The 27,579-nt window shown below is 44.2% G+C and overlaps 1 protein-coding gene across 1 annotated transcript; it reads left to right on the plus strand.

The window, feature by feature from the left end:
* Positions 1-1,919: 1,919 nt before the first annotated feature.
* Positions 1,920-23,218, plus strand: ODF3L2 (outer dense fiber of sperm tails 3 like 2). The gene is made up of 5 exons (XM_030220194.1): positions 1,920-1,971; positions 10,337-10,447; positions 20,427-20,540; positions 21,337-21,344; positions 22,742-23,218. The coding sequence occupies exons 1-5, from the start codon at positions 1,920-1,922 to the stop codon at positions 23,216-23,218; spliced, it is 762 nt and encodes a 253-aa protein (XP_030076054.1).
* Positions 23,219-27,579: the final 4,361 nt, after the last annotated feature.

Here is a 27,579-nt window from a genome sequence, read left to right on the forward strand (position 1 = left end):
CCTGGATTGGCCACTGTTGGAAACAGGATACTGGGTTTGATGGCAACAGTTATGTTCTTATGAGAGTTAAGTGACTTGCCCAGAGTCACAGGGAACTGCAGTGGGAGAATGGAACCCAGTTCCCCTAGTTCTCAGGCTACTGCACTAACCATTAGGCTACTTCTCCACTCCTCTAGAGCTCATTGTATTTTTGGGATATCCACAATGAATATACATGAAGTACCTTGAAGATCCGGTATGGGCAAATGTATTCGTGCATATTCATTGCGAGTATCCTGCTAAACAGAATAATTATGTTTTCCCACAGATGGGGAGGGCAACTTTCATTGCTTCTTGTTCTACAGCTAAACAACTGCTTACCCATGGGATAAGCTTTGAAATTTCCTCTCTGTGCTTATATGTGTTTATGCTGTTTATAATGATTCATTGTTATAATGTGCATTTATTGATGTGCTGTTGTATTATGTTTTCCCCATGCCCTGGACTAGTGTAGAGAAGGGTCAAGCTGTTATTAGTTTCATTCAGGGCCAGTGTTGGGGAGGGGGATGTAAACAAGGTAGTTGCCCTGGGCTGGACCCCAGCTGCCTAAATCAGGACATACAGCTCACTGGTGGGCTTTGGGGCCCCCTTCCAAATTTCTGCCCTGCACCCTAGCATGTTCAACACTGGCCCTGATTTTACTAAGTGCAATTTGGGACCTTTCCTTTCAGTATCTTAAGAAACAGGACCCATAAGTCAATGCATGCAACGTGGAAAATTTGGTGTGGCTTAGCCTGTCCCTACATATGTGGAGCTGTATGGTCACCCCAGAGCTGAATATGTCTGTGCCTACAGTAAGGAGAATCTGGGAGCTCTTTCTGGGATACCAGCTGCAGCTCAAAGTGAAGAACTACCAAGTTACCCATTCCAGGAGGGAGACTTTTTAGCTGGCCCTGCATTTCTGCCAACCTCATCCTGGTGCATTATGAGACCTGAAGCACTGATTTCAATGGATAGAATCATGGGCCATGTAAGTTTAAAACCAGGACTGGCCAAAAAGTCTCCCACCTGGAATGGGTAACTTTGCAGTTCTGGGAGTGTGAGGACACAGCACACAGGGACAGAGATTTTTGTGAAGAGCAGAGAAAGTGATTTTGCTTCCAGCTCATAGTTACTGTGTTTGCGTTCAGCCTTTCTGTGCTGTTATTAGAAAAGTAGTCGAAATACCTCTCAGTCCTAAAGAAAAATACTTCTGCCACTGTGTGCCCTGATTCTAATTAAATATAGATATAATTCTCCTTAGTATTTACAAAACAGAGAGAGCCATACAAGAAAAGTCAAATTACAAGATCCCTGTCCCAGAGAGCTTAGAATCAGAGTTTGAGAATATGGGTTATATAACTTGTTGAAGGTTACAGAGCGACTTGTCACATATATGGCAGCAGCAACAGGGTTCTGTTCCAAGCCCATAAACCCTCTTCATTTCTGGGCCATAATCCCTCCTTCCTTCTCATCCCTTCTCAGTGTATGTATTTGAGTTCTTTCCTCCCTCCTTCCTGAATGGGCTCAGAACAAGGCATCTCCTATATGAGTGATGCCCTTTACAGTGATCTTGCATGTTGCTAGGTGGACAGCCTTTGTGTTCCCCTTAGAGGAGATAGTGTATCAGGTAAGTTGACACTGCTGTTACTGTCTGAGCATTACTATAGGTAAGCCAGTGCCTGTTACAGAGTAAGCTGAAGATATTCTTCAGGGCCGGAGAACCTGTGCTCCCTTGAGTCAGGCTGATGCAGACTGTGGATACTCTCTGATAAAGGGCAGTCTTCATGCATCTGCCTTCTCCTGGTATAGCTCCAGTACACGGAGAGCCCACAGAGTTCCAGGCGCTGAGCAGATAGCTGCAAATTCTTATATTTCAGCTGAGGCTGGCTTTGTCCAGGATGGGGGAGACAGGAGAGAAGAAGCATCCCATGATTGCTGCCCGTGACACAGGTAGGTAGCTGCATTTTCTGTACAGTGGCAGAGATGATCCTACTGGAGTTTGCATACACAGCCTCAAGGCCCCAGGCAGATAATTCTTAAGATTGGCTTTGAAGTCCACTTGCGAACATGACAGCAAATAAGAACCTTGAAGCCCATCTATTCTGGCCAATTTTGTTTTATTTTGTGTGCAGCATCATAGATGTCAGTTGAGTTTTGGCTTTCCCCTCACTTCTTCACAGCTAGAAGCTCTCTAAGCTCATTTCACACCCCCTGAACTCCATCACTGTCTTTGGTTCTGCTATTCCCATGGGAGTCTACCCCTCTTTCCGTGTTAAGAACAGCGTCACCCAGCTCATTGCTGCACTACAGTATATATATATATATATATATATATATATATATATATATATATATATATATATATATATATATATATGCCCTCCCAGAAATCTGCATGAGGACCTTCTGTGCTCCAGAACCTCTTGCAGGTATTGGGAAGATAGATTATTTTCTGTTGCATTTTAAACTCTAGGCAGACCATCTGAACTCTCCTGTGTGAGCCTGCAGCAACCCTGGTCTTCATAGCAGTCAACATCAAAAAGTGACTTCAGAGAGACACATCAGTGAAGACCCAAGGTCCCGGTGTGCTTGACCCCCCTCTTTTAATCTCTTCTTGCAGCCATGGTAGACTCCCCTAGTTGTCTTCTTCTTACCATAGTGATGTTTATGGAGTTGTCTGCTGATTTGAGCCTCCTCATTCACAGTATAAAACACTGTACAGGAATTGTTGGGCACAGGTTAGACAGTTAAGGGTTGAACTGGATGCTAGGTCTGGTGTGAAGTTTTGGTTAATTTTTTCAGAAGAAGGTGACTATTGCTATGCAGCAATTTGGAGAAGAGGAACAATCAGGTGACTCTGAGTTTTCAGAGACTGGATGTGAGGGTTATTTGAATACATTTGTCATGCCTGCAATACAACGTTTATATGATAATTTGGCTGGCCTAAGGTCAGTTTACTGTGAAGAGGACCCCATGTCCTACTTGATTACTTGAAGGAGGACATTCAGAGGTTTTGAAGCATGTTAGAAGACTGTGAAACAACCACAGAAGGTGATCTCTCCACAGGAGAAATGAAGAACACCAGGTATACACAGTGGATAAACTTCATTTTTAGATCAATATGCATTTCAAGTTGCTTCTCCCAGACCGCTGACATTTAATGGGCACCTGGCTCATATGCTTTTCTTTCCCAGTCCTAGGCTAGGGAGACTGCTGAGCCGAGAGATCAGGGAAGGACTGGGAAAGAAAAACATATGAGCCAGGTGCCCATTAAATGTCAGCGGTCTGGGAGAAGCAACTTGAAATGCATATTGATCTAAAAATGAAGTTTATGTAAAAGATTTAAAGGTGAAGGTACTGAGCGACGAGAGTGAAGGGTCCGACAGACACTGCCTTCGGGAGAATTCTACTAGGTCGTATCCCAAACCCTGAATCATTCAGCTCTTCCTCACTGTGGAATCTTTATCAGGTCCAGAACCCTCCAGGAACCTCTCCAGACATCCTTGTTCTTTACAATTTCATTGTAATTCAGCTGTTTCATCTGTTCCAACCAAAGCTGATAAACCCCTGATGCAGGCCGGTGTGGCCAAAACACGATTCGTGTCGGGCTTTTATTGATTTTAATAAAGACATTGTTTGGGAAGACATTACATGAGAGAGGACTCTTTTTTGGATCCACTGTGTGTACCTGGTGTTAGAAGACTGTGGCAGTCTCTTTTATGGCAGGGATGCTTCCAGAGGCACTCAAGAGGACAGCTGGAAGACCTAGATTAAAGGAGAGTTTAGATAGATAATCCTGGCCAAGTTTCACCACTATCAAAGCTCCCTTTCTTAGGAAAAGCTTTGGAGAAGGAAGGTGGTATGATGTTAATTGACAGTGTTTCTAGTTGAGACTATAATTCTAGATACAAATCAATCATGGTTAATTTCTGGGAAACAATCCTTGATGAATTGTCACAGAATATGGATGAGGGAGGTGGTACAATTTTGATCATGCTAGACCTTACTGCTGCTTTTGATATTGTGAATCATCAGCTTTTGTTACATCAGTTAGCAGCAGTGGGGGTTGGAGGAATGGTATGGAAGTGGTTTTGATCTTTTCAGAAATAAGCAGAAAAGAGTAGTGATGGAATCAAGTAACTCAAAACCTTAATGTATGGATAGTAGGGTTCATCAGGGGTCAGTTTCATCCTTGTGTCACTTTAACATCTATGTGTACTTACTGTGTGATGTGTTTAAATAATGAAGGGATTTTGTACCATATATATATGCTTATGATATACAGATTTTTTTGTCCAGTACTGAGGAATGTAGAGGCAGACTTTTTAGTACACAGTAATGTTTTAGAACGAGTAGCATGATAGCTTAAGATCGATAACCTTCAGCTGAATGCATCAAAGTCAAATGTGGTATGGGTGGGTAAGGATAATGTAAGACCAGTTGGTAAGGTGGTGTTACAGGGTATACCATTGCCATGGGTTCAGGAAGTACAGAATTTAGGTGTGAATATAGACTATTTACAGTGGCATCACATATTTATTCTCTGGTTCAGTCATCCTTTTTGCAACTTAAGATGATTTGTCAACTATGTACTTTCCTAGCACCTGAAGACTAGCAAATGGTAATACAGACTTTAGTATTGTCACACCGAGATTACTGCAGTGTTGTCTATTTTGGTTTACCTATACATAATATACACTGCATGTAATTGATTCAGAACAGAGCACACGGTTAATTGGGAGTGTAAAGAAGTACAATCATGTGAATCAGCAGGTTGCCGGTCTTACATTGGTTACTGGTCACTTTTTGACTACAGTTTAGAATGTCAACATTGGTGTTTAAAGAGCTCTATGGGTTGGTGCCAACCTAGTTGAGTGATTGATTATGGGATTATCTGCCAGAGAGGAATCTATGATCAATGGGATAGAAGCTTCTGATTATACCAGGAGTTGGACTGATTCGTACTTCTGGGATTCAAGGACAAACTTTTTCATTTGCAACACTTGTATATTGAAATAGACTTCCAAATGAAAATTGTAATTACACTGATTATTTTCAGGTTTGCAAGGTTGTAAAGATATGGATGTTTTGTCAAGCCTTTGACCATGTTTGATTTGTCAACTGTGCTGAGATTGTGAATTTGATGATTTTAGCTGGTATGTGGGTGACGGGTCAATAATCAAAGAGATTTAAATGGACAGGAGAGGCACCTGCCCGCTGAACATTGTGTTCAGCAGACCGGCTGCCAATATTCAGCGGTACCTAACTGGGCAGTGCTGCTGAATATTGGCTCTGACTGGCCATTAGAAAAGTGAGTAGGAGAAGAGCATTCTGGAGGCTGAGGCGGAGGTGGGGAAGAGCTAGGAACACAAATTGTTCTGACCTTGTTGTTTAGCTATTCAGGTGCCGGCACTGAATATCGGCTGGCACCTGCATAGTTTCTTGGTCTCAGCTGATACTGTGGGATGCACTCCCCTCCCTCCCAAACCCCCTGTGACCAGGACCCTCCCAGACAAGACCCCCCCCCCAGCAAAACCCCCTTGTCAGGCCCCCTTAAAAAACCCCAGGACAAAAATCCTCCTTGAGCAAGCTCACTCCCCTGACACGATCCCCCCCCCCCAAGATCCCCCCTCCCCCATGAGATCTGCCTAAATCCCTGGTGGTCCAGTGAGAGGGTACCCTCGGCATGAGTGATCCCTTCTCATTCTTGTCCCTAGAGGCTGCCTGAGCTAATATGGCTTCTGTCAGATCTCAGACCTAGCAGTGGTCTTGTGGTACTACCACTAGAGGCTAGCCTTCCATATAAGGGCTCCTTTTGCCCTTATATGAAAAGCTGACCTATAGCAGTAGTATTGTGAGACTACTACTAGAGCTGGCAGCAGTCATTTTAACTCAGACAGCTTCTAGGGGTGAGAGGAGATCACTCCTAACTGGGTACCTCCCACTGGACCATCAAGGATATAAGTAGGCCCCATGGTGGGGAGGTGTCTTTTTTGGGGGTTTCTAGTCTGGGTTTTCTTTTCTTGTTTGGGGGGCTTCCTTGGGGAGGAGGAGTTGATCACAGGAGGAACCTGGTCAGGGGGTGGGGTGGAGGAAAGGCAGTATTAGTGGGAGGAATTGGGGGAATGTTTAACAGACACTTATGTGGGTCCCAGCCAATATTTTTCCAAGACCCGCATAAGTATCATATGTGAATCCTGGTTGAATATCGACAGGGATCCACATAAGTTGGGGCAGCCAGCAGCAGTCCGCTTTGAATATCTGAGTTAAACTTAGCCTGCGATAGTCAACATTTAAAAACACACTGACCACTGCTAGCTGAATATTGACCGGATAGGTTTTAGCTATTTTGGTTTTATGAAGAATATATTTTATTGTCACCACAACAAAGTAGAATATAACCATAGCTTACAACTGCCGAAATAGAACTACATAGACATTATAATCGAATTGTGACAACCATTTTACAAAGATAATCCCAACCAAACCTGTACCAACTCCCCCACGAACATCCAAAAGACATAAAAAACCTTCACAGCATGAAATCCACTCCCCCACAAACCCCCTCCCCCATAACCAACCCATCCCACAAGACAACTGTTAAACATCCCTAGGACAAAGCAATGAAGAATAGCAAAACGTCCTCCAGTAGCAAAGTTCTAAGGTATTCAAAAAGGAAGAACAAACCCTTGGTGGCAGAGTATGTGGATAGGATGTCCAAAGCTCAACAAAACACTTTTATGTTCTAGGGCTGTGGTCCTCCATAGATAGGCACTCCACAGTAAGAAGCTTGTGCATTTGATTTTTTCCTTTGGAGCATAGTAGGCAGTGAATCCTCAATCCACTGAAGCAAGATGCGGTGTTTTGCTATCAGTGCAGCTTTTTGCAGACATAGACCAATCTAGCACATGCCCTCCACAATGCTTGTGATCTTATCCAAAATATATAACCGAGGGGTAGCTCACCTTGGTTGCCAATACATCACCTCCAGATGGGACCACACTGCAGTCCAGAAGACACAAATAGGTGCACATTCCCAAACACAATGAGTATAGGAGGCATCCAGCTTGCCACACTTAACGCATGCATCATCTGTGGGAAAACACATCTTCTTTGCTCTGGAAGGCTGAATGTGCATGCTGAGAAGAAACTTGAAATGCTGCTGCTGAATTCGTATACTGCCTGCCAGTCGAGGGCCCTCTTTTAGACCCAGGAGCAAGGGTTCAACTGTATATTCCACAAAATCTTGAACCCATTTGTGAATAATATGATGAACAGGAGTCATTCCTAAGGACTTTTTGAAAGTTCCGTAATAGTACATAAGTACATAAGTACATAAGTAGTGCCATACTGGGAAAGACCAAAGGTCCATCTAGCCCAGCATCCTGTCACCGACAGTGGCCAATCCAGGTCAAGGGCACCTGGCACGCTCCCCAAACGTAAAAACATTCCAGACAAGTTATACCTAAAAATGCGGAATTTTTCCAAGTCCATTTAATAGCGGTCTATGGACTTGTCCTTTAGGAATCTATCTAACCCCTTTTTAAACTCCGTCAAGCTAACCGCCCGTACCACGTTCTCCGGCAACGAATTCCAGAGTCTAATTACACGTTGGGTGAAGAAAAATTTTCTCCGATTCGTTTTAAATTTACCACACTGTAGCTTCAACTCATGCCCTCTAGTCCTAGTATTTTTGGATAGCGTGAACAGTCGCTTCACATCCACCCGATCCATTCCACTCATTATTTTATACACTTCTATCATATCTCCCCTCAGCCGTCTCTTCTCCAAGCTGAAAAGCCCTAGCCTTCTCAGCCTCTCTTCATAGGAAAGTCGTCCCATCCCCACTATCATTTTCGTCGCCCTTCGCTGTACCTTTTCCAATTCTACTATATCTTTTTTGAGATACGGAGACCAGTACTGAACACAATACTCCAGGTGCGGTCGCACCATGGAGCGATACAACGGCATTATAACATCCGCACACCTGGACTCCATACCCTTCCTAATAACACCCAACATTCTATTCGCTTTCCTAGCCGCAGCAGCACACTGAGCAGAAGGTTTCAGCGTATCATCGACGACGACACCCAGATCCCTTTCTTGATCCGTAACTCCTAACGCGGAACCTTGCAAGACGTAGCTATAATTCGGGTTCCTCTTACCCACATGCATCACTTTGCACTTGTCAACATTGAACTTCATCTGCCACTTGCACGCCCATTCTCCCAGTCTCGCAAGGTCCTCCTGTAATCGTTCACATTCCTCCTGCGACTTGACGACCCTGAATAATTTTGTGTCATCGGCGAATTTAATTACCTCACTAGTTATTCCCATCTCTAGGTCATTTATAAATACATTAAAAAGCAACGGACCCAGCACAGACCCCTGCGGGACCCCACTAACTACCCTCCTCCACTGAGAATACTGGCCACGCAATCCTACTCTCTGCTTCCTATCTTTCAACCAGTTCTTAATCCATAATAATACCCTACCTCCGATTCCATGGCTCTGCAATTTCTTCAGGAGTCTTTCGTGCGGCACTTTGTCAAACGCCTTCTGAAAATCCAGATATACAATATCAACCGGCTCCACTAAAGCAGCACACTAAACCCTTATGAACTGCTGGTAAAGGCCAGCTATCATCAAAAGGAGACTCAGTGAAATCCACAGAAGAAGTGCAAAACAAATTATGTACATAATGTGCAGTTGGAGGTAGGGGAACCAGTCAACAAGACCCAGAGCATAATACCACTTCAAAACGTCTTAAGATAACATTATAGGATCATCATCTTCTATTACATGATACAACAGAGTCAACCCATGCTGCTGCTATTGAGTGATGAAGGTGGACATCATACCAGGGGGATATTTCACATTGCCCTGGATAGGAAGAAATCAAGAGCAATGAGAATGTAAGCCAAACTTTTTGTGGAATCGAGACCAAGCCCATCACACAGCTCTCACCAGGATATGATGCTTCAGGAAAAGGGGCCATTGAACCGATTTTGCATGAAAGACATATGCCAAACTCAAGGGATGGACCAAGTTGGTCTCAAAATTCAGACATATGGAACACCCAATCTCGAGCATAGTGCAAGTGACACGCAAGATTATGTGCTTGAAGATCCAGCAAGCCCAGAAGAGACACCCGAGGCCTCCTCGCACCCCAAATAACAGAGAAAATGATCTTATTCCATGCTGCCAAATCATATGGGTGAAGAATAAGAGGCAAATGCTGAAGTGGGCAAAATGACCATCTTAAGGAGCTGGACTCTACCCCACAGAGACAAGGGGAGATGTTTCCACTGGGTGCACAACCTCCTTGCTTCATTCAATAATGGTGAAACATTAAAAGCATACAGATTGCCTAGATCTTTAGGAATCCACAAACCCAAATAGCGTAACTTTGGAACTTCCCATTTTAGTGGGAAGACCCCTGGCCAAGTCATCTCTAGATCTTCTGCTAAGCACAAGGCCTCAGATTTATCATAGTTAATCCAGAGACCAGAGAGGTGACCGAAGGTTTGCAAGTGATCTAGTGCGCTGGGCAAAGCACGAGTGGAGTGAGTAAAAGCTACCAGCAAGTCATCTGCAAACAAGGCCACCTTAAATTCATGGTGGTCCACCTGAATGTCTCTGACAAGGGGATCTGCCAACCACTTCAAGGCCAAAGGTTATATGCATAAAAGGAATAGGGTAGAAGGGGGCAACCCTGCTTTGTGCCCCTAATGGATGGAAAATCTCGAGGAAGAAGGCCATTTGAGCCCAGCGATCAGTATAAAGTAATCTAATCACTGGCAATATAGGGCCCTGGAATCTATGCCTGTCCAACACTTCCCAGAGATACGGCCAAGAGACCGTATCGAAAGCTTTCTCTATATCAAAGCTCACTAGAAGCGCCTCTACATCCTGCATGCTCACCGACTCCAGAGCACAAAGCAGACTTTGAAAGTTAGCAACCACATTCCTACCCCTCACAAAACCCACCTGAGAGATCCCCACCAGGCGGGGGAGGATATGTAAAAGCCAAGTAGCCAGGACTATCGCATAACGCTTAAGGTCTACATTCTTAGCTATTTTGGTTTTAATTGTAGTAATGAGGGCTGGTAGGGTTAGATAAGTGTATTGATTGTGAGTTATGATGTATAGAGACTGAACTGCTGTATTTTGGTGGGAGGATTTCAATTTTGTATTGGGGTTATGTCATACTTAGTTCTATTTATGATTGCTACGATTCACTTCAGGTCTTTTTGATAAGTGTAAATAAATAAATAATTTGTTATTTAACACAAATTGTCTTTTTATCTGAAAGGTCCTGGACCAGGACGATACAGTTTGCCACCAACTGTGGGATTCATGAGCCATGACTACACCAGATTCACTAGTCCAGCCTATTCCTTTCATGGGAAGCTCAGTGACAGCAGTAAGTCTCAAACATCTGGAAAAAAAAGTAGGTAGTGAGCTTATACTCTGATCACCATGTGCCAGGAGTGAATCCTCCTGGGAAGAGCAGCTACCAGATACAGGATGGAAGAGACTTCAGGGTAAAATTACACCTCCAGTTAGAGTATAGAAATGTCAATAAATGAAATAAGGATAAAATCCTGACTATTTCTCTGAATATGCTCTTCCAGATAAACCAAGTTCCAGTCCAAATTTCTGTTTTGTGGTTTCTCTTCCAACAGCACTAAATTCCCAAATACCCATCATTGGATGCATCAATAGCAGTGCTTTGGTGAAAAACATTTTATTCAAATTGATAAGGAGATGTGGAAGCATATTTTCAATGCACTTAACCTTACAAAGTTTTATTGTAACCTATGGAATTTTGTAAGTCTAAGTGCTTTGAAAAAGTAAGATTGTTCATGCTTTTAATTACTCCACATTTCAACTACTGTAATTCATTGTTCTTGGGTTTATCAAATAATGTTTTGAAATGTTTGCAAGTTGCTCAGAATGCAGCAGCTAGACTTATTTCTGGGATTTCAAGATTTGAGCATGTATCACCAATTTGAAATAAATGCCATTGAATGGCACATTCAGTTTGAAATATGAATGCTTATCTCTAAAGTTTTAAACAATGGTGTACCTCTGACACTGGCCACTACTCTGAGGATTTATTGTCCTCTGTGTTCTTCAAATATGACTGAAGGAGTATAGATCTACAGTGTTTTGTGCAGAAGGGGTTAAATTATGGAATTCACTTCTGTTAATACTACGCATCATGAAAGACATAAGAACATAAGAATAACCATACTGGGTCAGACCAATGGTCCATCTAGCCCAGTATCCTGTCTCCAAACACCAGCCAAGCCAGGTCACAAGTACCTGGCAGAAACCAAAATCGTGGCAGCATTCCATGCATTAAATCCCAGGGCAAGCAGTTGCTTCCCCATGTCTGTCTCAATACCAGACTATGGACTTTTCCTCCAGGAATTTGTGCAAACCTTTTTCAAACCCAGATATGCGAGTCGCTGTTAACACATCTTCCAGCAAAGAGTTCCAGAGCTTAACTATTCGTTGAGTGAAAAAATATTTCCTCCTGTTTGTTTTAAAAGTCATTTCCATGTAAATTCCTAGAGTGTCCCCTAGTTTTTGTACTTTTTGAGTGAGCCAAAAATTGATTTACATTTACTCATTCTACACCACTCAGGATTTTGTAGACCTCAATCATATCTCCACTCATTCATCTCTTTTCCAAGCTGAAGAGCCCTAACCTCTTTAGCCTTTCCTCATATGAGAGGAGTTCCATCCCCTTTATCATTTTGGTTGCTCTGCTTTGAACCTTTTCTAATTCTGCTATATCTTTTTTCTGCTATATCTTTTTTGAGATGCAATGACCAGAACTGAATGCAATACTCAAGGTGCGGTTGCACCATGGAACGATACAGAGGTATTATAGTATTTTCAGTCTTATTCACCATCCCTTTCCTAATAATTCCTAGCATCCTGTTTGCTTTTTTGGCACCACTGCACACTGAGCAGAAGATTTCAGCATATTATCTACAACGACACCTAGATCTTTTTCTTGAGTGCTGACCCCCAAGGTGGACCCAAGCATTAGGTAACTATGATTTGGATTATTCTTTCCAATGTGCATCATTTTGCATTTGTCCACATTAAATTTCATTTGCCATTTGAATGCCCAGTCTTCCAATTTCCTAAGGTCTTCCTGCAATATTTCACGGTCGCACATGTTTTAACAACCTTGAATAGGTTTGTGTCATCTGCAAATTGAATCACCTCACTCATCGTTCCGATTTCCATATCATTTATAAATATGTTAAATAGCACCGGTCCCATTACTGATCCCTGAGGCACTCCACTGTTCACCCTCCTCCATTGAGAGAAATTACTATTTAACCCTGTCCAATAACAAATTCCTAATCCACATCAGAACCTTGCCTCCTATCCCATGACTTTAATTTTTTCAGGAGTCTCTCATAAGGAACTCATAAGGATCGAAGTGGTGAACTGGATTAGGAACTGGTTGACGGACAGACGCCAGAGGGTGGTGGTGAATGGAATTCGCTCGGAGGAGGGAAAGGTGAGTAGTGGAGTGCCTCAAGGATCGGTGCTGGGGCCGATTCTGTTCAATATATTTGTGAGTGACATTGCCGAAGGGTTAGAAGGTAAAGTTTGCCTATTTGCAGATGATACTAAGATCTGTAACAGAGTGGACACCCCGGAGGGAGTGGAAAACATGAAAAAGGACCTACGGAAGCTAGAAGAATGGTCTAAGGTTTGGCAATTAAAATTCAATGCGAAGAAATGCAAAGTGATGCACTTAGGGAATAGAAATCCACGGGAGACGTATGTGTTAGGCGGGGAGAGTCTGATAAGTACGGACGGGGAGAGGGATCTTGGGGTGATAGTATCTGAGGATTTGAAGGCGATGAAACAGTGTGACAAGGAGGTGGCCGTAGCTAGAAGGTTGTTAGGCTGTATAGAGAGAGGTGTGACCAGCAGAAGAATGGGGGTGTTAATGCCCCTGTATAAATCGATGGTGAGGCCCCACCTGGAGTATTGTGTTCAGTTTTGGAGGCCGTATCTTGCTAAGAATGTAAAAAGAATTGAAGCGGTGCAAAGAAAAGCTACGAGAATGGTATGGGATTTGCGTTAAAAGACGTATGAGGAGAGACTTGCTGACCTGAACATGTATACTCTGGAGGAAAGGAGAAACAGGGGTGATATGATATAGACGTTCAAATATTTGAAAGGTATTAATCCGCAAATGAACCTTTTCCAGAGATGCGAAGGCGGTAGAACGAGAGGACATGAAATGAGATTGAAGGGGGGCAGACTCAAGAAAAATGTCAGGAAGTATTTTTTCACAGAGAGAGTAGTGGATGCTTGGAATGCCCTCCCGCGGGAGGTGGTGGAAATGAAAACGGTAACGGAATTCAAACATGCGTGGGATAAACATAAAGGAATCCTGTTCAGAAGGAATGGATCCTCAGGAGCTTAGCCGAGATTGGGTGGCAGAGCCAGTGGGGGGAGGCGGGGATGGTGCTGGGCAGACTTATACGGTCTGTGCCAGAGCCGGTGGTGGGAGGCGGGACTGGTGGTTGGAAGGTGGGGATGGTGCTGGGCAGACTTACACGGTCTGTGCCAGAACCGGTGGTGGGAGGCGGGACTGGTGGTTGGGAGGCAGGGATAGTGCTGGGCAGACTTATACGGTCTGTGCCCTGAAAAGGACAGGTACAAATCAAGGTAAGGTATACACAAAAAGTAGCACATATGAGTTTATCTTGTTGGGCAGACTGGATGGACCGTGCAGGTCTTTTTCTGCCGTCATCTACTATGTTACTATGTTTATCAAAAGCTTTCTGAAAATCTAGATGCACTACATCAACCAGTTCACCTTTATCCACATGTTTAGTCATGGCTTCAAAGAAATGAAGCAAATTGGTGGGGCAAGACTTTCTTGTCTGAACTCATTAAACCATGTTTGTCTATGTGTTCTGTAATTTTATTCTTTTTAATAGTTTCCACTATTTTGCCCAGCACTGATGTCAAGCTTACTTGTCTGTAATTTCCCAGATCACCCTTGGAACCCTTTTTAAAAATCGGCATCACATTGGCCACCCTCCAAACTTCAGGTAGTATGGACGATTTTAATGACAGGTTACATATTACTAACAGCAGATCAGCAACCTCATGCTTGAGTTCTTTGAGTACTCTCGGATGTATACCATCCGTTCCAGGTGATTTACTACACTTTAATTTGTAAATTTGGCTTAGTACATCTTCCAGGTTCACTGAGATTTCTTTCAGTTCCTATGCATCATCACCCTTGAAAACCATTTCCGGTACAGGCAGATCTCTTACATGCAAAGTGATGCACTTAGGGAGTAGAAATCCAAGGGAGACGTATGTGTTAGGCGGGGAGAGTCTGATAGGCACGGACGGGGAGAGGGATCTTGGGGTGATAGTATCTGAGGACCTGAAGGCGACGAAACAGTGCGACAAGGCGGTGGCCGTAGCTAGAAGATTGCTAGGCTGTATAGAGAGAGGAGTGACCAGCAGAAGAAAGGAGGTTTTATTGCCCCTGTATAAGACGTTGGTGAGGCCCCACCTGGAGTATTGTGTTCAGTTTTGGAGGCCGTATCTTGCGAAGGATGTTAAAAAAATAGAAGCGGTGCAAAGAAAAGCTACGAGGATGGTATGGGATTTACGTTCCAAGACGTATGAGGAGAGGCTTGCTGACCTGAACATGTACACCCTGGAGGAAAGGAGGAACAGGGGAGATATGATACAGACGTTCAAATATTTGAAAGGTATTAATCCGCAAACGAATCTTTTCCAGAGATGGGAAGGCAGTAGAACGAGAGGACATGAAATGAGATTGAAGGGGGGCAGACTCAGGAAAGATGTCAGGAAGTATTTTTTCACGGAGAGGGTGGTGGACACTTGGAATGCCCTCCCGCGGGAGGTGGTGGAGATGAAAACGGTAACGGAGTTCAAACATGCGTGGGATATGCATAGAGGAATCCTGTGCAGAAGGAATGGATCCTCAGAAGCTTAGCTGAAATTGGGTGGCGGAGCAGGTGGGGGGGGAAGAGGGGGTGGTGGTTGGGAGGCGAGGATAGGGGAGGGCAGACTTGTACGGTAACCTTGGAGGATGTAATGGGTCAGTTCAGCAAGCTGAAGAGTAGTAAATCACCGGGACCTGATGGTATTCATCCCAGAGTATTAATAGAACTAAAAAATGAACTTGCGGAGCTACTGTTAGAAATATGCAATCTGTCCCTAAAATCGAGTGTAATACCGGAAGACTGGAGGGTAGCCAATGTTACTCCGATTTTTAAGAAAGGTTCCAGAGGAGATCCGGGAAATTATAGACCGGTGAGTCTGACGTCGGTGCCGGGCAAGATGGTGGAGGCTATTATTAAGAATAAAATTGCAGAGCATATACAAAAACATGGACTGATGAGACAAAGTCAGCACGGATTTAGTGAAGGGAAGTCTTGCCTCACCAATCTAATGCATTTTTTTGAGGGGGTAAGCAAACATGTGGACAATGGGGAGCCGGTTGATATTGTATATCTGGATTTTCAGAAGGCGTTTGACAAAGTGCCGCACGAAAGACTCCTGAAGAAATTGCAGAGTCATGGAATCGGAGGTAGGGTATTATTATGGATTAAGAACTGGTTGAAAGATAGGAAGCAGAGAGTAGGATTGCGTGGCCAGTATTCTCAGTGGAGGAGGGTAGTTAGTGGGGTCCCGCAGGGGTCTGTGCTGGGTCCGTTGCTTTTTAATGTATTTATAAATGACCTAGAGATGGGAATAACTAGTGAGGTAATTAAATTCGCCGATGACACAAAATTATTCAGGGTCGTCAAGTCGCAGGAGGAATGTGAACGATTACAGGAGGACCTTGCGAGACTGGGAGAATGGGCGTGCAAGTGGCAGATGAAGTTCAATGTTGACAAGTGCAAAGTGATGCATGTGGGTAAGAGGAACCCGAATTATAGCTACGTCTTGCAAGGTTCCGCGTTAGGAGTTACGGATCAAGAAAGGGATCTGGGTGTCGTCGTCGATGATACGCTGAAACCTTCTGCTCAGTGTGCTGCTGCGGCTAGGAAAGCGAATAGAATGTTGGGTGTTATTAGGAAGGGTATGGAGTCCAGGTGTGCGGATGTTATAATGCCGTTGTATCGCTCCATGGTGCGACCGCACCTGGAGTATTGTGTTCAGTACTGGTCTCCGTATCTCAAAAAAGATATAGTAGAATTGGAAAAGGTACAGCGAAGGGCGACGAAAATGATAGTGGGGATGGGACGACTTTCCTATGAAGAGAGGCTGAGAAGGCTAGGGCTTTTCAGCTTGGAGAAGAGACGGCTGAGGGGAGATATGATAGAAGTGTATAAAATAATGAGTGGAATGGATCGGGTGGATGTGAAGCGACTGTTCACGCTATCCAAAAATACTAGGACTAGAGGGCATGAGTTGAAGCTACAGTGTGGTAAATTTAAAACGAATCGGAGAAAATTTTTCTTCACCCAACGTGTAATTAGACTCTGGAATTCGTTGCCGGAGAACGTGGTACGGGCGGTTAGCTTGACGGAGTTTAAAAAGGGGTTAGATAGATTCCTAAAGGACAAGTCCATAGACCGCTATTAAATGGACTGGAAAAATTCCTCATTTTTAGGTATAACTTGTCTGGAATGTTTTTACGTTTGGGGAGCGTGCCAGGTGCCCTTGACCTGGATTGGCCACTGTCGGTGACAGGATGCTGGGCTAGATGGACCTTTGGTCTTTCCCAGTATGGCACTACTTATGTACTTATGTACTTATGTACGGTCTGTACCAGAGCCGGTGATGGGAGGCGGGACTGGTGGTTGGGAGGCGGGAAATACTGCTGGGCAGACTTATATGGTCTGTGCCCTGAAAAGGACAGGTACAAATTCAAGGTAAGGTATACACATATGAGTTTGTCTTGGGCAGACTGGATGGACCATGCAGGTCTTTTTCTGCCGTCATCTACTATGTTACTATGTTACTATCTTCTTCCGTAAAGACCGAAGCAAAGAATTCATTCAGTTTCTCTACTATGGCCTTGTCCTCCCTGAGTGCCTCTTTTGCTTCTTTGTGATCTAACAGTCCCACAGATTCCCTTGCAGGCTTTCTGCTTCTGATGTACCTGAAAAAGTTCTCTTTTAGCCTTCTTTATCCATGTTTTATTTTGTTTGATTTCTATTGATAGCCTTCTTTATTAATGCTTTGTATGTGACTTGCCAGTTCTTATGTTCCTTCTTATTTCTTCATTTGGGTACCTTTTTCATTCTTTGAAGGACAATATTTTGGCTGTAATAGCCTCTTTTACTTCACCTTTTAACCATGCTGGCTGTCATTTTCTCTTCTTTCCACCTTTGCAAATACATGGAATGCATCTGGACTGGGCTTCCAAGATGGTATTTTTGAATAACATCCATGCTTGATTTAATTCCCTAACCTTGGCAGCTGATCCTTTTAACTTCTTTTTAATCATTTTCCTCATAGTGGACATGGAGAGCAAAGAAGTGCCAAATGGACAAGGAGACCCTGGCAAGACAGTTAAATGAAGACAAGAGGAAAGCAGAACCCACAGACTGGGACCAACTCCATTAGAAAAATAATGATCAAACAACAAAAGTAGAAAAAATAATGTTATTTCTATATATTAATTAGCATATGTCAGTTTTGGAATGTGTATCTACCACAATTGGTTTTAGACATGGCTGGGGCCCCCTAGAAAAACTAATGCAGATTAAAGAAACCTCTGGCCCCAAAAAACTTGAATCAAAAACATCAGAATCCAAACACTCTGAAGATGAAAATCATGCAATCATGTCACACATGACTTTATGAATCAACTTTATTTAAATTAAAAATGAAAAAAATGAGCTCAATTATTGAACAGCAGCAATACTAAAAACTACTTCAATCAACAGTACTTACTCGGGTCATATTCATGAAGATTTCTTTTTATCAAAATTTTTCATTCTCTTAAAAAATCATTTTAATTGAATTTATTCACATCACCCTTGCTGTTTTTCATCACAATGGTATCAATCCAAAAGGAAGTTGTAGATAATTTATCTGGTTTATAATCCCAACAGGACCCATTTCACACTAATAAAGGGGCTTCTTCAGGGGTTACCGTTTAAATCTTAAATAACATCAGATAAGTATAAGCAGACTTATAATTCCAAGTTCCTTTTAGCCAACAAAATGAACTTTACATAGCTGATGCAATGCTATCATTTAAAGTCGCTTCCTTTTGGTATTACGGAGTGCTACAGAATCAAACTAGAAAAACTTTACTCATTGGCATTCAATCTCCAGCATAGCGATGGTAAATCTCCAGCTTTGGGATGGGCCACCCTTGGCATCTCTGTTATTTTATTTAATTTTATGATTATGAGTGTTTTATTATTTGTATGTTTGACATTTTATTATCATCAGTGTTAGATTGTAAGCCGTGTGGAACTGTGGATAGTGTGGTCTAGAAATTGTGGAAATAAATAAATAGAACTCTCCCTGTATCCATCACCTACCGCACCAAAAGTACCAGACTCTTCCAGTATCTCTTAACGCATGCATAAACAGCACCAAAACTCCCCAATACCAATCAATGGCTGCACCAGCAGCACCAAAACTCTCAGTACCTATCGGTGGTAGCGCCAAAACTCAAACGCCCACAAATAGCTGCACTAGCAGCACCAAAACTCTTTTTTTAATTGACATTTCAAAATAATTTTTATACATATATATCTAACAAGTAAATGATTTATACAAGAAATAAAGCAAATAAATAAACAAAACAGGAAGTCATCCAAAAATGTTTTTCCATATCCATTGCCATTATCCAAAAGTCCATAGAAGAGATCAAGATACTTTACTCTCAAAAGAAAACTAAGCATAAACTTACTATTAATTAAGCCTAAACCTTTTCAAATTCCCAGATCTCAAACTTTCTCAAGTTCCAATACAAATTTCTCCAGCTGTGTAGGATCATAGAATATATACTTCTTGTCCTTAAAATGCACCAAACATCTGCATGGAAACCACAAAAAAATGAGGCTCCCAAAGCTGTTACTCTAGTCTTCAATAACAAAAAATTGTTTCCTATGTTCTTGAGTGACCAACAGTACTAGACTCTTCCAGTACCTCTCAATTCATGCATAAACAGCACCAAAACACCTCAATACCTATCAATGGCTGCAGTAGCAGCACCAAACTCCTTCAGTAACCTTTAGCGACAGCACCGAAATGCACAAATGCCCATCAATGGTTGCACCAGCAGCACCAAAACTCTCAGTACCTATCAGAGGCAGCACCAAAACTTTCCAATGCCCATCAGTGGCTGTATGAAAACTCTCTTAGTACCCATCAGCGGCAGCAACAAAATTCCCCAAGGCCCACCAGTGGCTGTACCAAAATTCTCTCAGTACCCATCAGTGGCAGCACCAAAACTTCCAAATGCTCATCAGTGGCTGCACCAAAACTCTCTCAGTACCCATCAGCGGCAGCACCAAAAATCCCCAAGGCAGTAACCTTTAGCGACAGCACCGAAATGCACAAATGTCCATCAATGGTTGCACCAGCAGCACCAAAACTCTCAGTACCTATCAGAGGCAGCACCAAAACTTTCCAATGCCCATCAGTGGCTGTACGAAAACTCTCTTAGTACCCATCAGCGGCAGCAACAAAATTCCCCAAGGCCCACCAGTGGCTGTACCAAAATTCTCTCAGTACCCATCAGTGGCAGCACCAAAACTTCCAAATGCTCATCAGTGGCTGTACCAAAACTCTCTCAGTACCCATCAGTGGCAGCACCAAAATTCCCCAAGGCCCACCAGTGGCTGTACCAAAACTCTCTCAGTACCCATCAGCGGCAGCACCAAAACTTCCAAATGCTCATCAGTGGCTGTATCAAAACTCTCTTAGTACCCATTAGCGGCAGCACCAAAATTCCCCAATGCCCATCAGTGGCCGCACCAAAATTCTTTCAGTACCCATCAGTGGCAGCGTCAAAACTCCCCAATGCCCATCACTAGCTGCACCAAAACTCTCTCAGCGCCCATCAGTGACAGCACCAAAACTCCCCTCTTTCCCAGTGTCTTGTATGCTAACACTAATAATAGTCAGTTTGACTATAGGGTTGCTGCCATTATTTCTGAGTTTATATTGGATTGTGGGGTTTGTGTATTGTGTTTTCTTAAGGATCACCAAGGTCTGTGTGTATTCTGCTCTGGGTGAAAAGCCTGTGTTTTTTGTCCAGGTGTGGTTGGGGGAGGGACAGAGTTGGAAGGAAGGTTTTGGATGATAGCTATTCAAATGAGCCATGGTCCCTATGCTGTAGGAGCAGATGGCAGAGGTCCTTTGGTCACTGACATGACTTCTCTGTATTACAGTGTTTTTTAAAGACTCCAGCCCAGGACCCTGCTACTATGTGGATGCAAAGGTTACCCGCTTTGGCCGACATGAAGGTCCTTCCTATTCCATGCTGCCTCGAGCCAAACCTGCAGGTAATTGGCACTTTTCAAGAGCCAAAAGTGTAAAGGGAGGCACATCCCACACTGAGAGATCCCCCAGCTTCATTCTCAGACATACATGAAGACAATGAGGAGGAGATGATGCTGAACAGCTCTGAGCTCTGACCTGCTGGCTTCAGAGTCACAAAGTTGCTTCCTGCAGGAGGTCCTAGGCCACCATCTGACAGTAACACCCCTAGAATAGTATAACCATACAGACAAGAAGGAGTTGGTTACCAAGGATCCTTTGTTACAGGAGCCTCTCCTCTTTTTTAGTTGTGTCTTGTTATTTCATTGCAGCCTACCTCATGTTCTGCTACATCTGAGCATCCATTCATCAGAATTTGCCCTACCTCTACACTCTGCTATTTCTAACGGAGGTTGGAGCTGAGGTTCATGGGTCTTCATTCATAGTTACCAGAGCATTTTCCTTGCTAAGTGCCCTCTCTTCCACCTTTTCTAGCCTAGCCGTCACAGTGACATCCTTTGGTAAAGGGCTGTGATTCCCTTTAGAAACCTATACATGAGCACTCTTAATTCTCTCCCCAAAGGCTGTGAGTGCTGCCTGCAGCATTTTCAGCCCCAAATAGTCCAAGAAACAAAGGCTGGGCCTGGGCATCGACCTTGAATCTTCCATATAGCAGTGCACAGTATTGCCAATAGATCCTCAGATGAAATTCATTAATGGGGTGGATTGTGTTTTAATCAAGACATTTCAAGCTTCAGAAATGGCCCATCTGATCAAGATGTCTCTCATAATCAAGGTGTCACAGCAGTGCATTTTTTCTAGCAAAAAAGGTGCCAGTACTCAAATGCCAGGCCACCCTTCAGGGGTGGGGTGATCACTGAGGGGACCCACCCCATAATAGCCAGGCCCCCTGCAACCTGTCACAAAATCTATGACAAGGCAGAATTGGTGTGTAGAGCCTGAGCTCTTTCATTAAAACTTGGGGACCATGGGTCAATTTTTGCAGACAACGGAAAAGGTGCCGGTACTCAGTACCCCCTCAAAAAAAGCCCTGTGTCACAGAATCTTAAAGGTGTCTCTTGTTGGCTTCAGTAAGCTCCTTCAAATTTGACAGTATACCTGTTGCTGACTGCAGAGGGAGCTCTGAGCCTTTCTGACTCTGCCAAATAGTTGCCCCGCCTATCCCCCCCCCCCCCCCAATCCCTCATATGGGGCGGCTCAGGCTGTTGTGTGCCTTTCTCTAACCAAAAAAGCAGAATGGCAGGGGATGAAAGCAGCGTGAGACTGGAAGTGTTGTATAAGGCTCTAAACTGAAGAAAGAAAACTCACAGTTCAGTATTCCTAGGGAAAAACGAGGAAACTTCAGGGATGTGCTATTTTCATGCTTTTCTTGGTGTTGGTATAATAAATAAATACCCTAGTGGACAGGATGTGGTAAAATGTTTTTCCCTGTGGTCTGTGGATTAAAAGCTGATTTTCTCTGTTCAATGGCCTGTGGCTGCAGGACAGATGTTTTACATAGTAACATAGTAAATGACAGCAGATAAAGATCTGTATGGTCCATCAAGTCTGCCCAACAAGATAAACTCATTTACATGGTATGTGATACTTTATATGTATACCCGAGTTTGATTTGTCCTTGCCTTTCTCAGGGCACAGAGCGTAGAAGTCTACCCAGCACTGTTCTTGTACTAAGTTCTGGAGCTAACGTTGAAGCCCCTTAAAATTTACACTGCAGCCCATCCCTATCTATTCAGTCACGATCAGGGCATTGACCGTAGAAGTCTGACCAGCTCCAATTGTCTCTGGGTTTTGCACTGATACGTTTGTGGATGGATTTAGAGATGTGATGTGTGATGGGTTTGTCTGCACAAAGCCAGCGACAATGTCCATATGGTTCAAAATGTGGAATTCCATCACATACAAGTGAAGTATACAGAACACGCAGCCACCTACATGCACTGTGCCTATTCTGAGAAGAAATAAAGCACTAATTAAATTTTTCTCTAAATCTTTGCCAGCAGGAAGGGCCCTCACCAGTCTTGGTTTTGTGGCTCCCATTCCATTGCATCCAGATGCTGAAGGATGGGGGCCAGAAAGCTAGCACTGGATTGTAACATGTTAGCCATATGGAAGGGGATTATGGAGAGCTGTGCAACAGCCTACTGTTGGAATCTATCACTTACAGTGACTTCTGGGGCCTTTTGTCTCTTCAGGTCGATTGCAGGTCTCTGGGCCTGGACCTGGCTTGTACAGTCCAGAAAATGCACCTCATCCTCATCACAGAAGACCACCTTCTTACAGCATGGGAATCCGCACCAAGTACCGTAGCTTAGACCCTGTGCCGGCCCCTAATACTTACACTCTCCCTTGCCTGCTGGGGCCCCGCATCCCCAGCAAACCCTCCTCTGCCAGCTTCACCATCTCTGGACACGTCAAATCTGGTGGCTTCTCTGAAGACCTGGCCCGGACTCCTGGGCCAGGGCACTACAAAACCACAGACCCTGGCACCTACCTGCGTAGGGGGCCTGCTTTTTCCATGCTGGGACGTCACAGAGCAGCAACCAAATCATTCCAGACACCAGGACCTGGAGCGCACAGTCCTGAAAGAGTGACAACCCACAAGGCCAGAGCCCCAATCTACACGCTGGGAATCCGCCATTCTGATTTCCTTACACCTCTAATTGTGGACACATTAGAGTGAGACACTTGGGGGCATGTTTTCTAAAGCATGCTAAACAGTTATCGCAGGATTTAGCGCGTACTAACTGTTAGCATGGGCCCATGCTATTGGTCACTGCGCACTGAAAACAGCGAGGGCACTAAACATTCCACATTAAGGCCCAGACGCTCAAAACTCTGGCACTGAAATGGAACAGCTCTGAAAAAAAACTTCCCAATTCTCAGTGCTAATAGTATGCAAATATATGCGCATTATTAGCATTGAGCATTGGGAAGTTAAGGGGGAGGAACCTGCCTGGTACATGCGCACAAGAGTTGTGCCTTAAGCACAGCTCTTGTGAGCATGCCCAATCAAACTGTGGAGCAGGAACCTGTGCCGAGGAATGGAGGCCGGCAGGGAAGAGAGCAGATAAATTGGGTGGCAGGATTCTTAAAAGTGTATAGTTGGATGGGAAATATTTTTCCAGCTTCACCTTAATGCACAATTTCCTCCGAGTGTGTGCCATGTACAGAGAGCTTCCCTTCCTGTCTCCCACTGTCATCACGGACAGACATGTGCTCTGGCGATCCTGAGCACCCCCCGCCCCCACCCCAAGCTGGATGTCCGTTGAGAAATCTCACTTCAAACACCATAACGTCAGCTCAGAGCTGGCATTAGATTTTCGGCAGTAAGGTGCCTTTGCTTTAATGCGGTGTTCCCTCATCATTGGGAGGGAATAGAAAATGACCTGATTTGCATGCTGTTTGCGGTAGTATTTCCCACTGGCGTTTCTCCCCTGTTAGAGCCCCTCTGAATAGCACTGTACACCCTAATGCCAGTGCTAGGTTTCCAGTCTCCTGATAACTGTTTAGTATGGGATGGGGAGGGAGGGACTGGGCAGAGGACAGGGATTAGATGTGGACTGCATATTGCAGTTAACACACAGTAATTGGCATATGTTAATTATCACTTGTGCAATCAGTGTGGGTGCAATTAACACCTGAAGAGGAGCCGTTAAGTGCTAATTGCAAATTAACTTAACATGTGGTAAGGGCTTTTCTGTGAGGTAACTGCAAGGGACATGCTGGATACGCCCCCCTCCCCCATTACTGCACAGCCTTTGCACTTACTGCATGATACTTTTTGCTGTTAAAACACAGTAAGTGCAAAAACTTGCTGCCCTTCAGTAAATTTGGCCCCTTGATTTCATTTAATACCACAGGCTTACTAAACAAGGTAGATTACAACATAATTATTACAGTTCACACATTCTACAGCCATGGTGGCGCCTTCATCTTTTTAGCAGGGGCGTAGCCAGATAATAGATTTTGGGTGGGCCTAGGCAAGAAGTGGGTGGGCACCAAGTGTTTTCAGCCCCCCCCCCCAACCCCCACCAAAAATATATCTCAGCTGGCAGGAAAATGCTTCTTTCCACCTTGGCAGTCTGCAGCAGACATGCGCTGAAAATTGAGCATGCACAGGTGCTGGTATCATGGAGAGTAGCATTTTCGTTACCATCAGGGGGAAGTCTTCAGCTGGCGGAGCTTCAGATCCCCACCAGCTACCGCTAAATGTGTGCTACTGTTGGGTGGGCCTGAGCTCTAAGTGGGTGGGCCCCAGCCCACCCAGGCCCACCTGTGGCTACGCCACTGCTTTTTAGATTCATTTTGTCACTTCATCACGCTTCGGACATTGCTTAGAAGATCCCACACAAAAGGCCTTCCTCTCCCATCTCTTGAGCCCCGCTGCTCACACACATTCAGCAGCCCTAAAGCTCAAAAGTCTCAGTACATGAAAGAAAAATGCAGGGGGCAAAAATCAAATGCTCCACTTTTCACCTGGGCTCCTAACTTTATTTCCCTGCGCTAATTCTATCCCCATAATCTCCTACCTTTTAGGCAACTACATTTAGGTATTCAGCTTTTGTCAATTTTCAGAGGGGCCTACTTCCCCCCAGGCCTGATTTAGAGTCTTTTTTTCCCATTCTGTATCTATGACGGAAACATTTAATAAATACAGCCCTAAGGGGTCCTTTTACTAAGGTGTGCTATTGACATCCTTGTCACACAGCATGTCTCTAGCAGTTGTGACAAGACTTTTGAGCTTTAGGGCTGAATGTGTGTGAGCAGCGGGGCTTCAGAGATGGGAGAGGAAGGCCTTTTGTGTGGGATCTTCTAATTTTAAGCAATGTCTGAAGCGTGATGCAGTGACAAAATGAATCTTAAAAGATGAAGGGGCCACCATGGCTGTAGAATGTGTGAACTGTAATAATTAAGTTGTAATCTACCTTGCTTAGTAAGTCTGTGGTATTAAATAAAATCAAGGGGCCAAATTTACTGAAGGGCAGCAAGTTTTTCCACTTCCTGTGTTTTAACAGCAAAAATGATCATGCAGTAAGTGCAAAGGCTGTGCAGTAACTGGTTGTGTGTGGGGGGGAGGGTGGCGTATCCAGCATGTCTCTTGCAGTTGTGTCACACAGCTCATAGGTATACAACGGACAGCGTAGCATTTAGGGGCCATTTTACAAAGGTGCGGCAAGACCACCGCAGGCTTACCGTGGGCCAATTCGGCACTACCGCTGTGCTACCGCAGGAGCCCAGTGGTAGTGCCTGCCCTCACCGCGCACCATTTCCGGCGCAGAAAAAATACTTTTATTTTTTTAGCGCCGGGGGCTTACCTGGTGATAATGGGGCAGCCCCGCGTGTTGTCCGGTTACCACCAAGTTAGTGTAGGAGCCCTTACCGCCTGCTAAATAGGTGGTGGTAAGGGCTCACACCAGGAAATGGCCGTGCTGCAAGTGGCTCACTTACCACACAGAAACAGAAAAAAGCAACACTGGGCCTTCAGGATAGAGGTAAATGTCGTCCTTTAATTTGAAAATGACCCGACACGGGCCGTGTTTCGGCGAACAAATGCCTGCCTGAGGGGTCAGAATGGTTCTTTTAGGTATAAATATGTACAATTGGAGATAATCAGACAAACAGGGTATATTACCCAAAGCCTGCTAAATGTCCGTGCACTCCAACAAGACGCTGTCGGTAAAAAAAAATGCCAAATCTCTGATGCTGTCGGTTTTTTTACTGACAGCGTCTTGTTTGACTACACGGACATTTAGCAGGCTTTGGGTAATATACCCTGTTTGTTTGATTATCTCCAATTGTACATATTTATACCTAAAAGAACCATTCTGACTCCTGAGGCAGGCGTTTGTGCGCTGAAACACTGCCTGTGTCGGGTCGTTTTCAAATTAAAGAATGACATTTATCTCTATCCTGAAGGCCCAGTGTTGCTTTTTTCTGTTTATGTTTGTTTGCTGTTTTACCTTCTCACTTACCGCACAGCCATTTCCTTTAAAAAAAAAAGCCTTTTATCCGCTGTGGAAAATCCATGCACTGACACTACTGCAGGGTCCCTTTTATCGCACTTGGTAAAACGGGCCCTTAGTGCGCACTAATTGTTAGTGTGCTCTAAATCTGTTAGCGCATTTTAGTAAAAGGACCCGTAAGTTAGGTGTCAGAATTCTTTGAAAAGTGACCCCATAAGGGGCAGTTTGGAGACTGCCAGGGTAGCGTACAAGTGTGTGGGTACAAAGGCAAGCTGATTGTCAAAGGGCATGCATTTTTGAATGTAAAGAAAGGATTCCTGTAACACGGTGCAAGGATGCATGTGCAAGTTATACCACTATTTAACAAAGTTCAAGGGTATTTGAGTACTTCGTTCTGCCATGTAATATTGTGTAAGGATATGCCTGTATTTTACACCACCAGGTAAAGGTACAGGTGTACTTTAAACCATTGTCCCATTATTGCAGAAGAGCACGTGGGGCCCAAGGTTAATATGGGTGGACACCAGGACACCGTCTTCAGTTCTTTCTTTGGCCTATGGTACTGCCACTGACTGGGTGGGCCTGACTCCAAAGTGGAGGGGTCATGACTCACCCATGACTATGCCCCTAATGTGTATGTGTTCTTCACATCCTGTATGGTTCTTCACAACCAGTTTTTCAAATTCCTTTTCTATGGAAAATGTATCCTTCTATTGATATACTGAAGTCTACAGAGTTTCCAGTTTCTAGCTTCTGAAAGTTACTCTGCAGATGAGATAGATTGGATGGACATTCTGATCTCTCTCCAGCACTGCACAGCAATTATGCTGGTTGCAGTGGTGTGCTGGAGCCGGCTTGCACCGGCTTGCAACAGCTGGTTGTTAAATTTTTAAACATTTTGCGAGTTGGTTGTTCAGGCAGGGCGAGCCAGTTTGCCTCTCTTCCCCCGAGCTGCAGGGTCCCAGCACACAGAGCCAGTCAAACCCAGTAAGCAGGGTAAGCACCGCAGGGGGGAGCTTGCCTTGAAGGGCACCATTGCGGCGCCATACTGCGCCGCCCTTGGGGGTTTAAATCTTTA

This window comes from Microcaecilia unicolor, chromosome 11 (genome assembly GCF_901765095.1).
Source record: "Microcaecilia unicolor chromosome 11, aMicUni1.1, whole genome shotgun sequence".
In the NCBI taxonomy this organism is placed as follows: domain Eukaryota; kingdom Metazoa; phylum Chordata; class Amphibia; order Gymnophiona; family Siphonopidae; genus Microcaecilia; species Microcaecilia unicolor.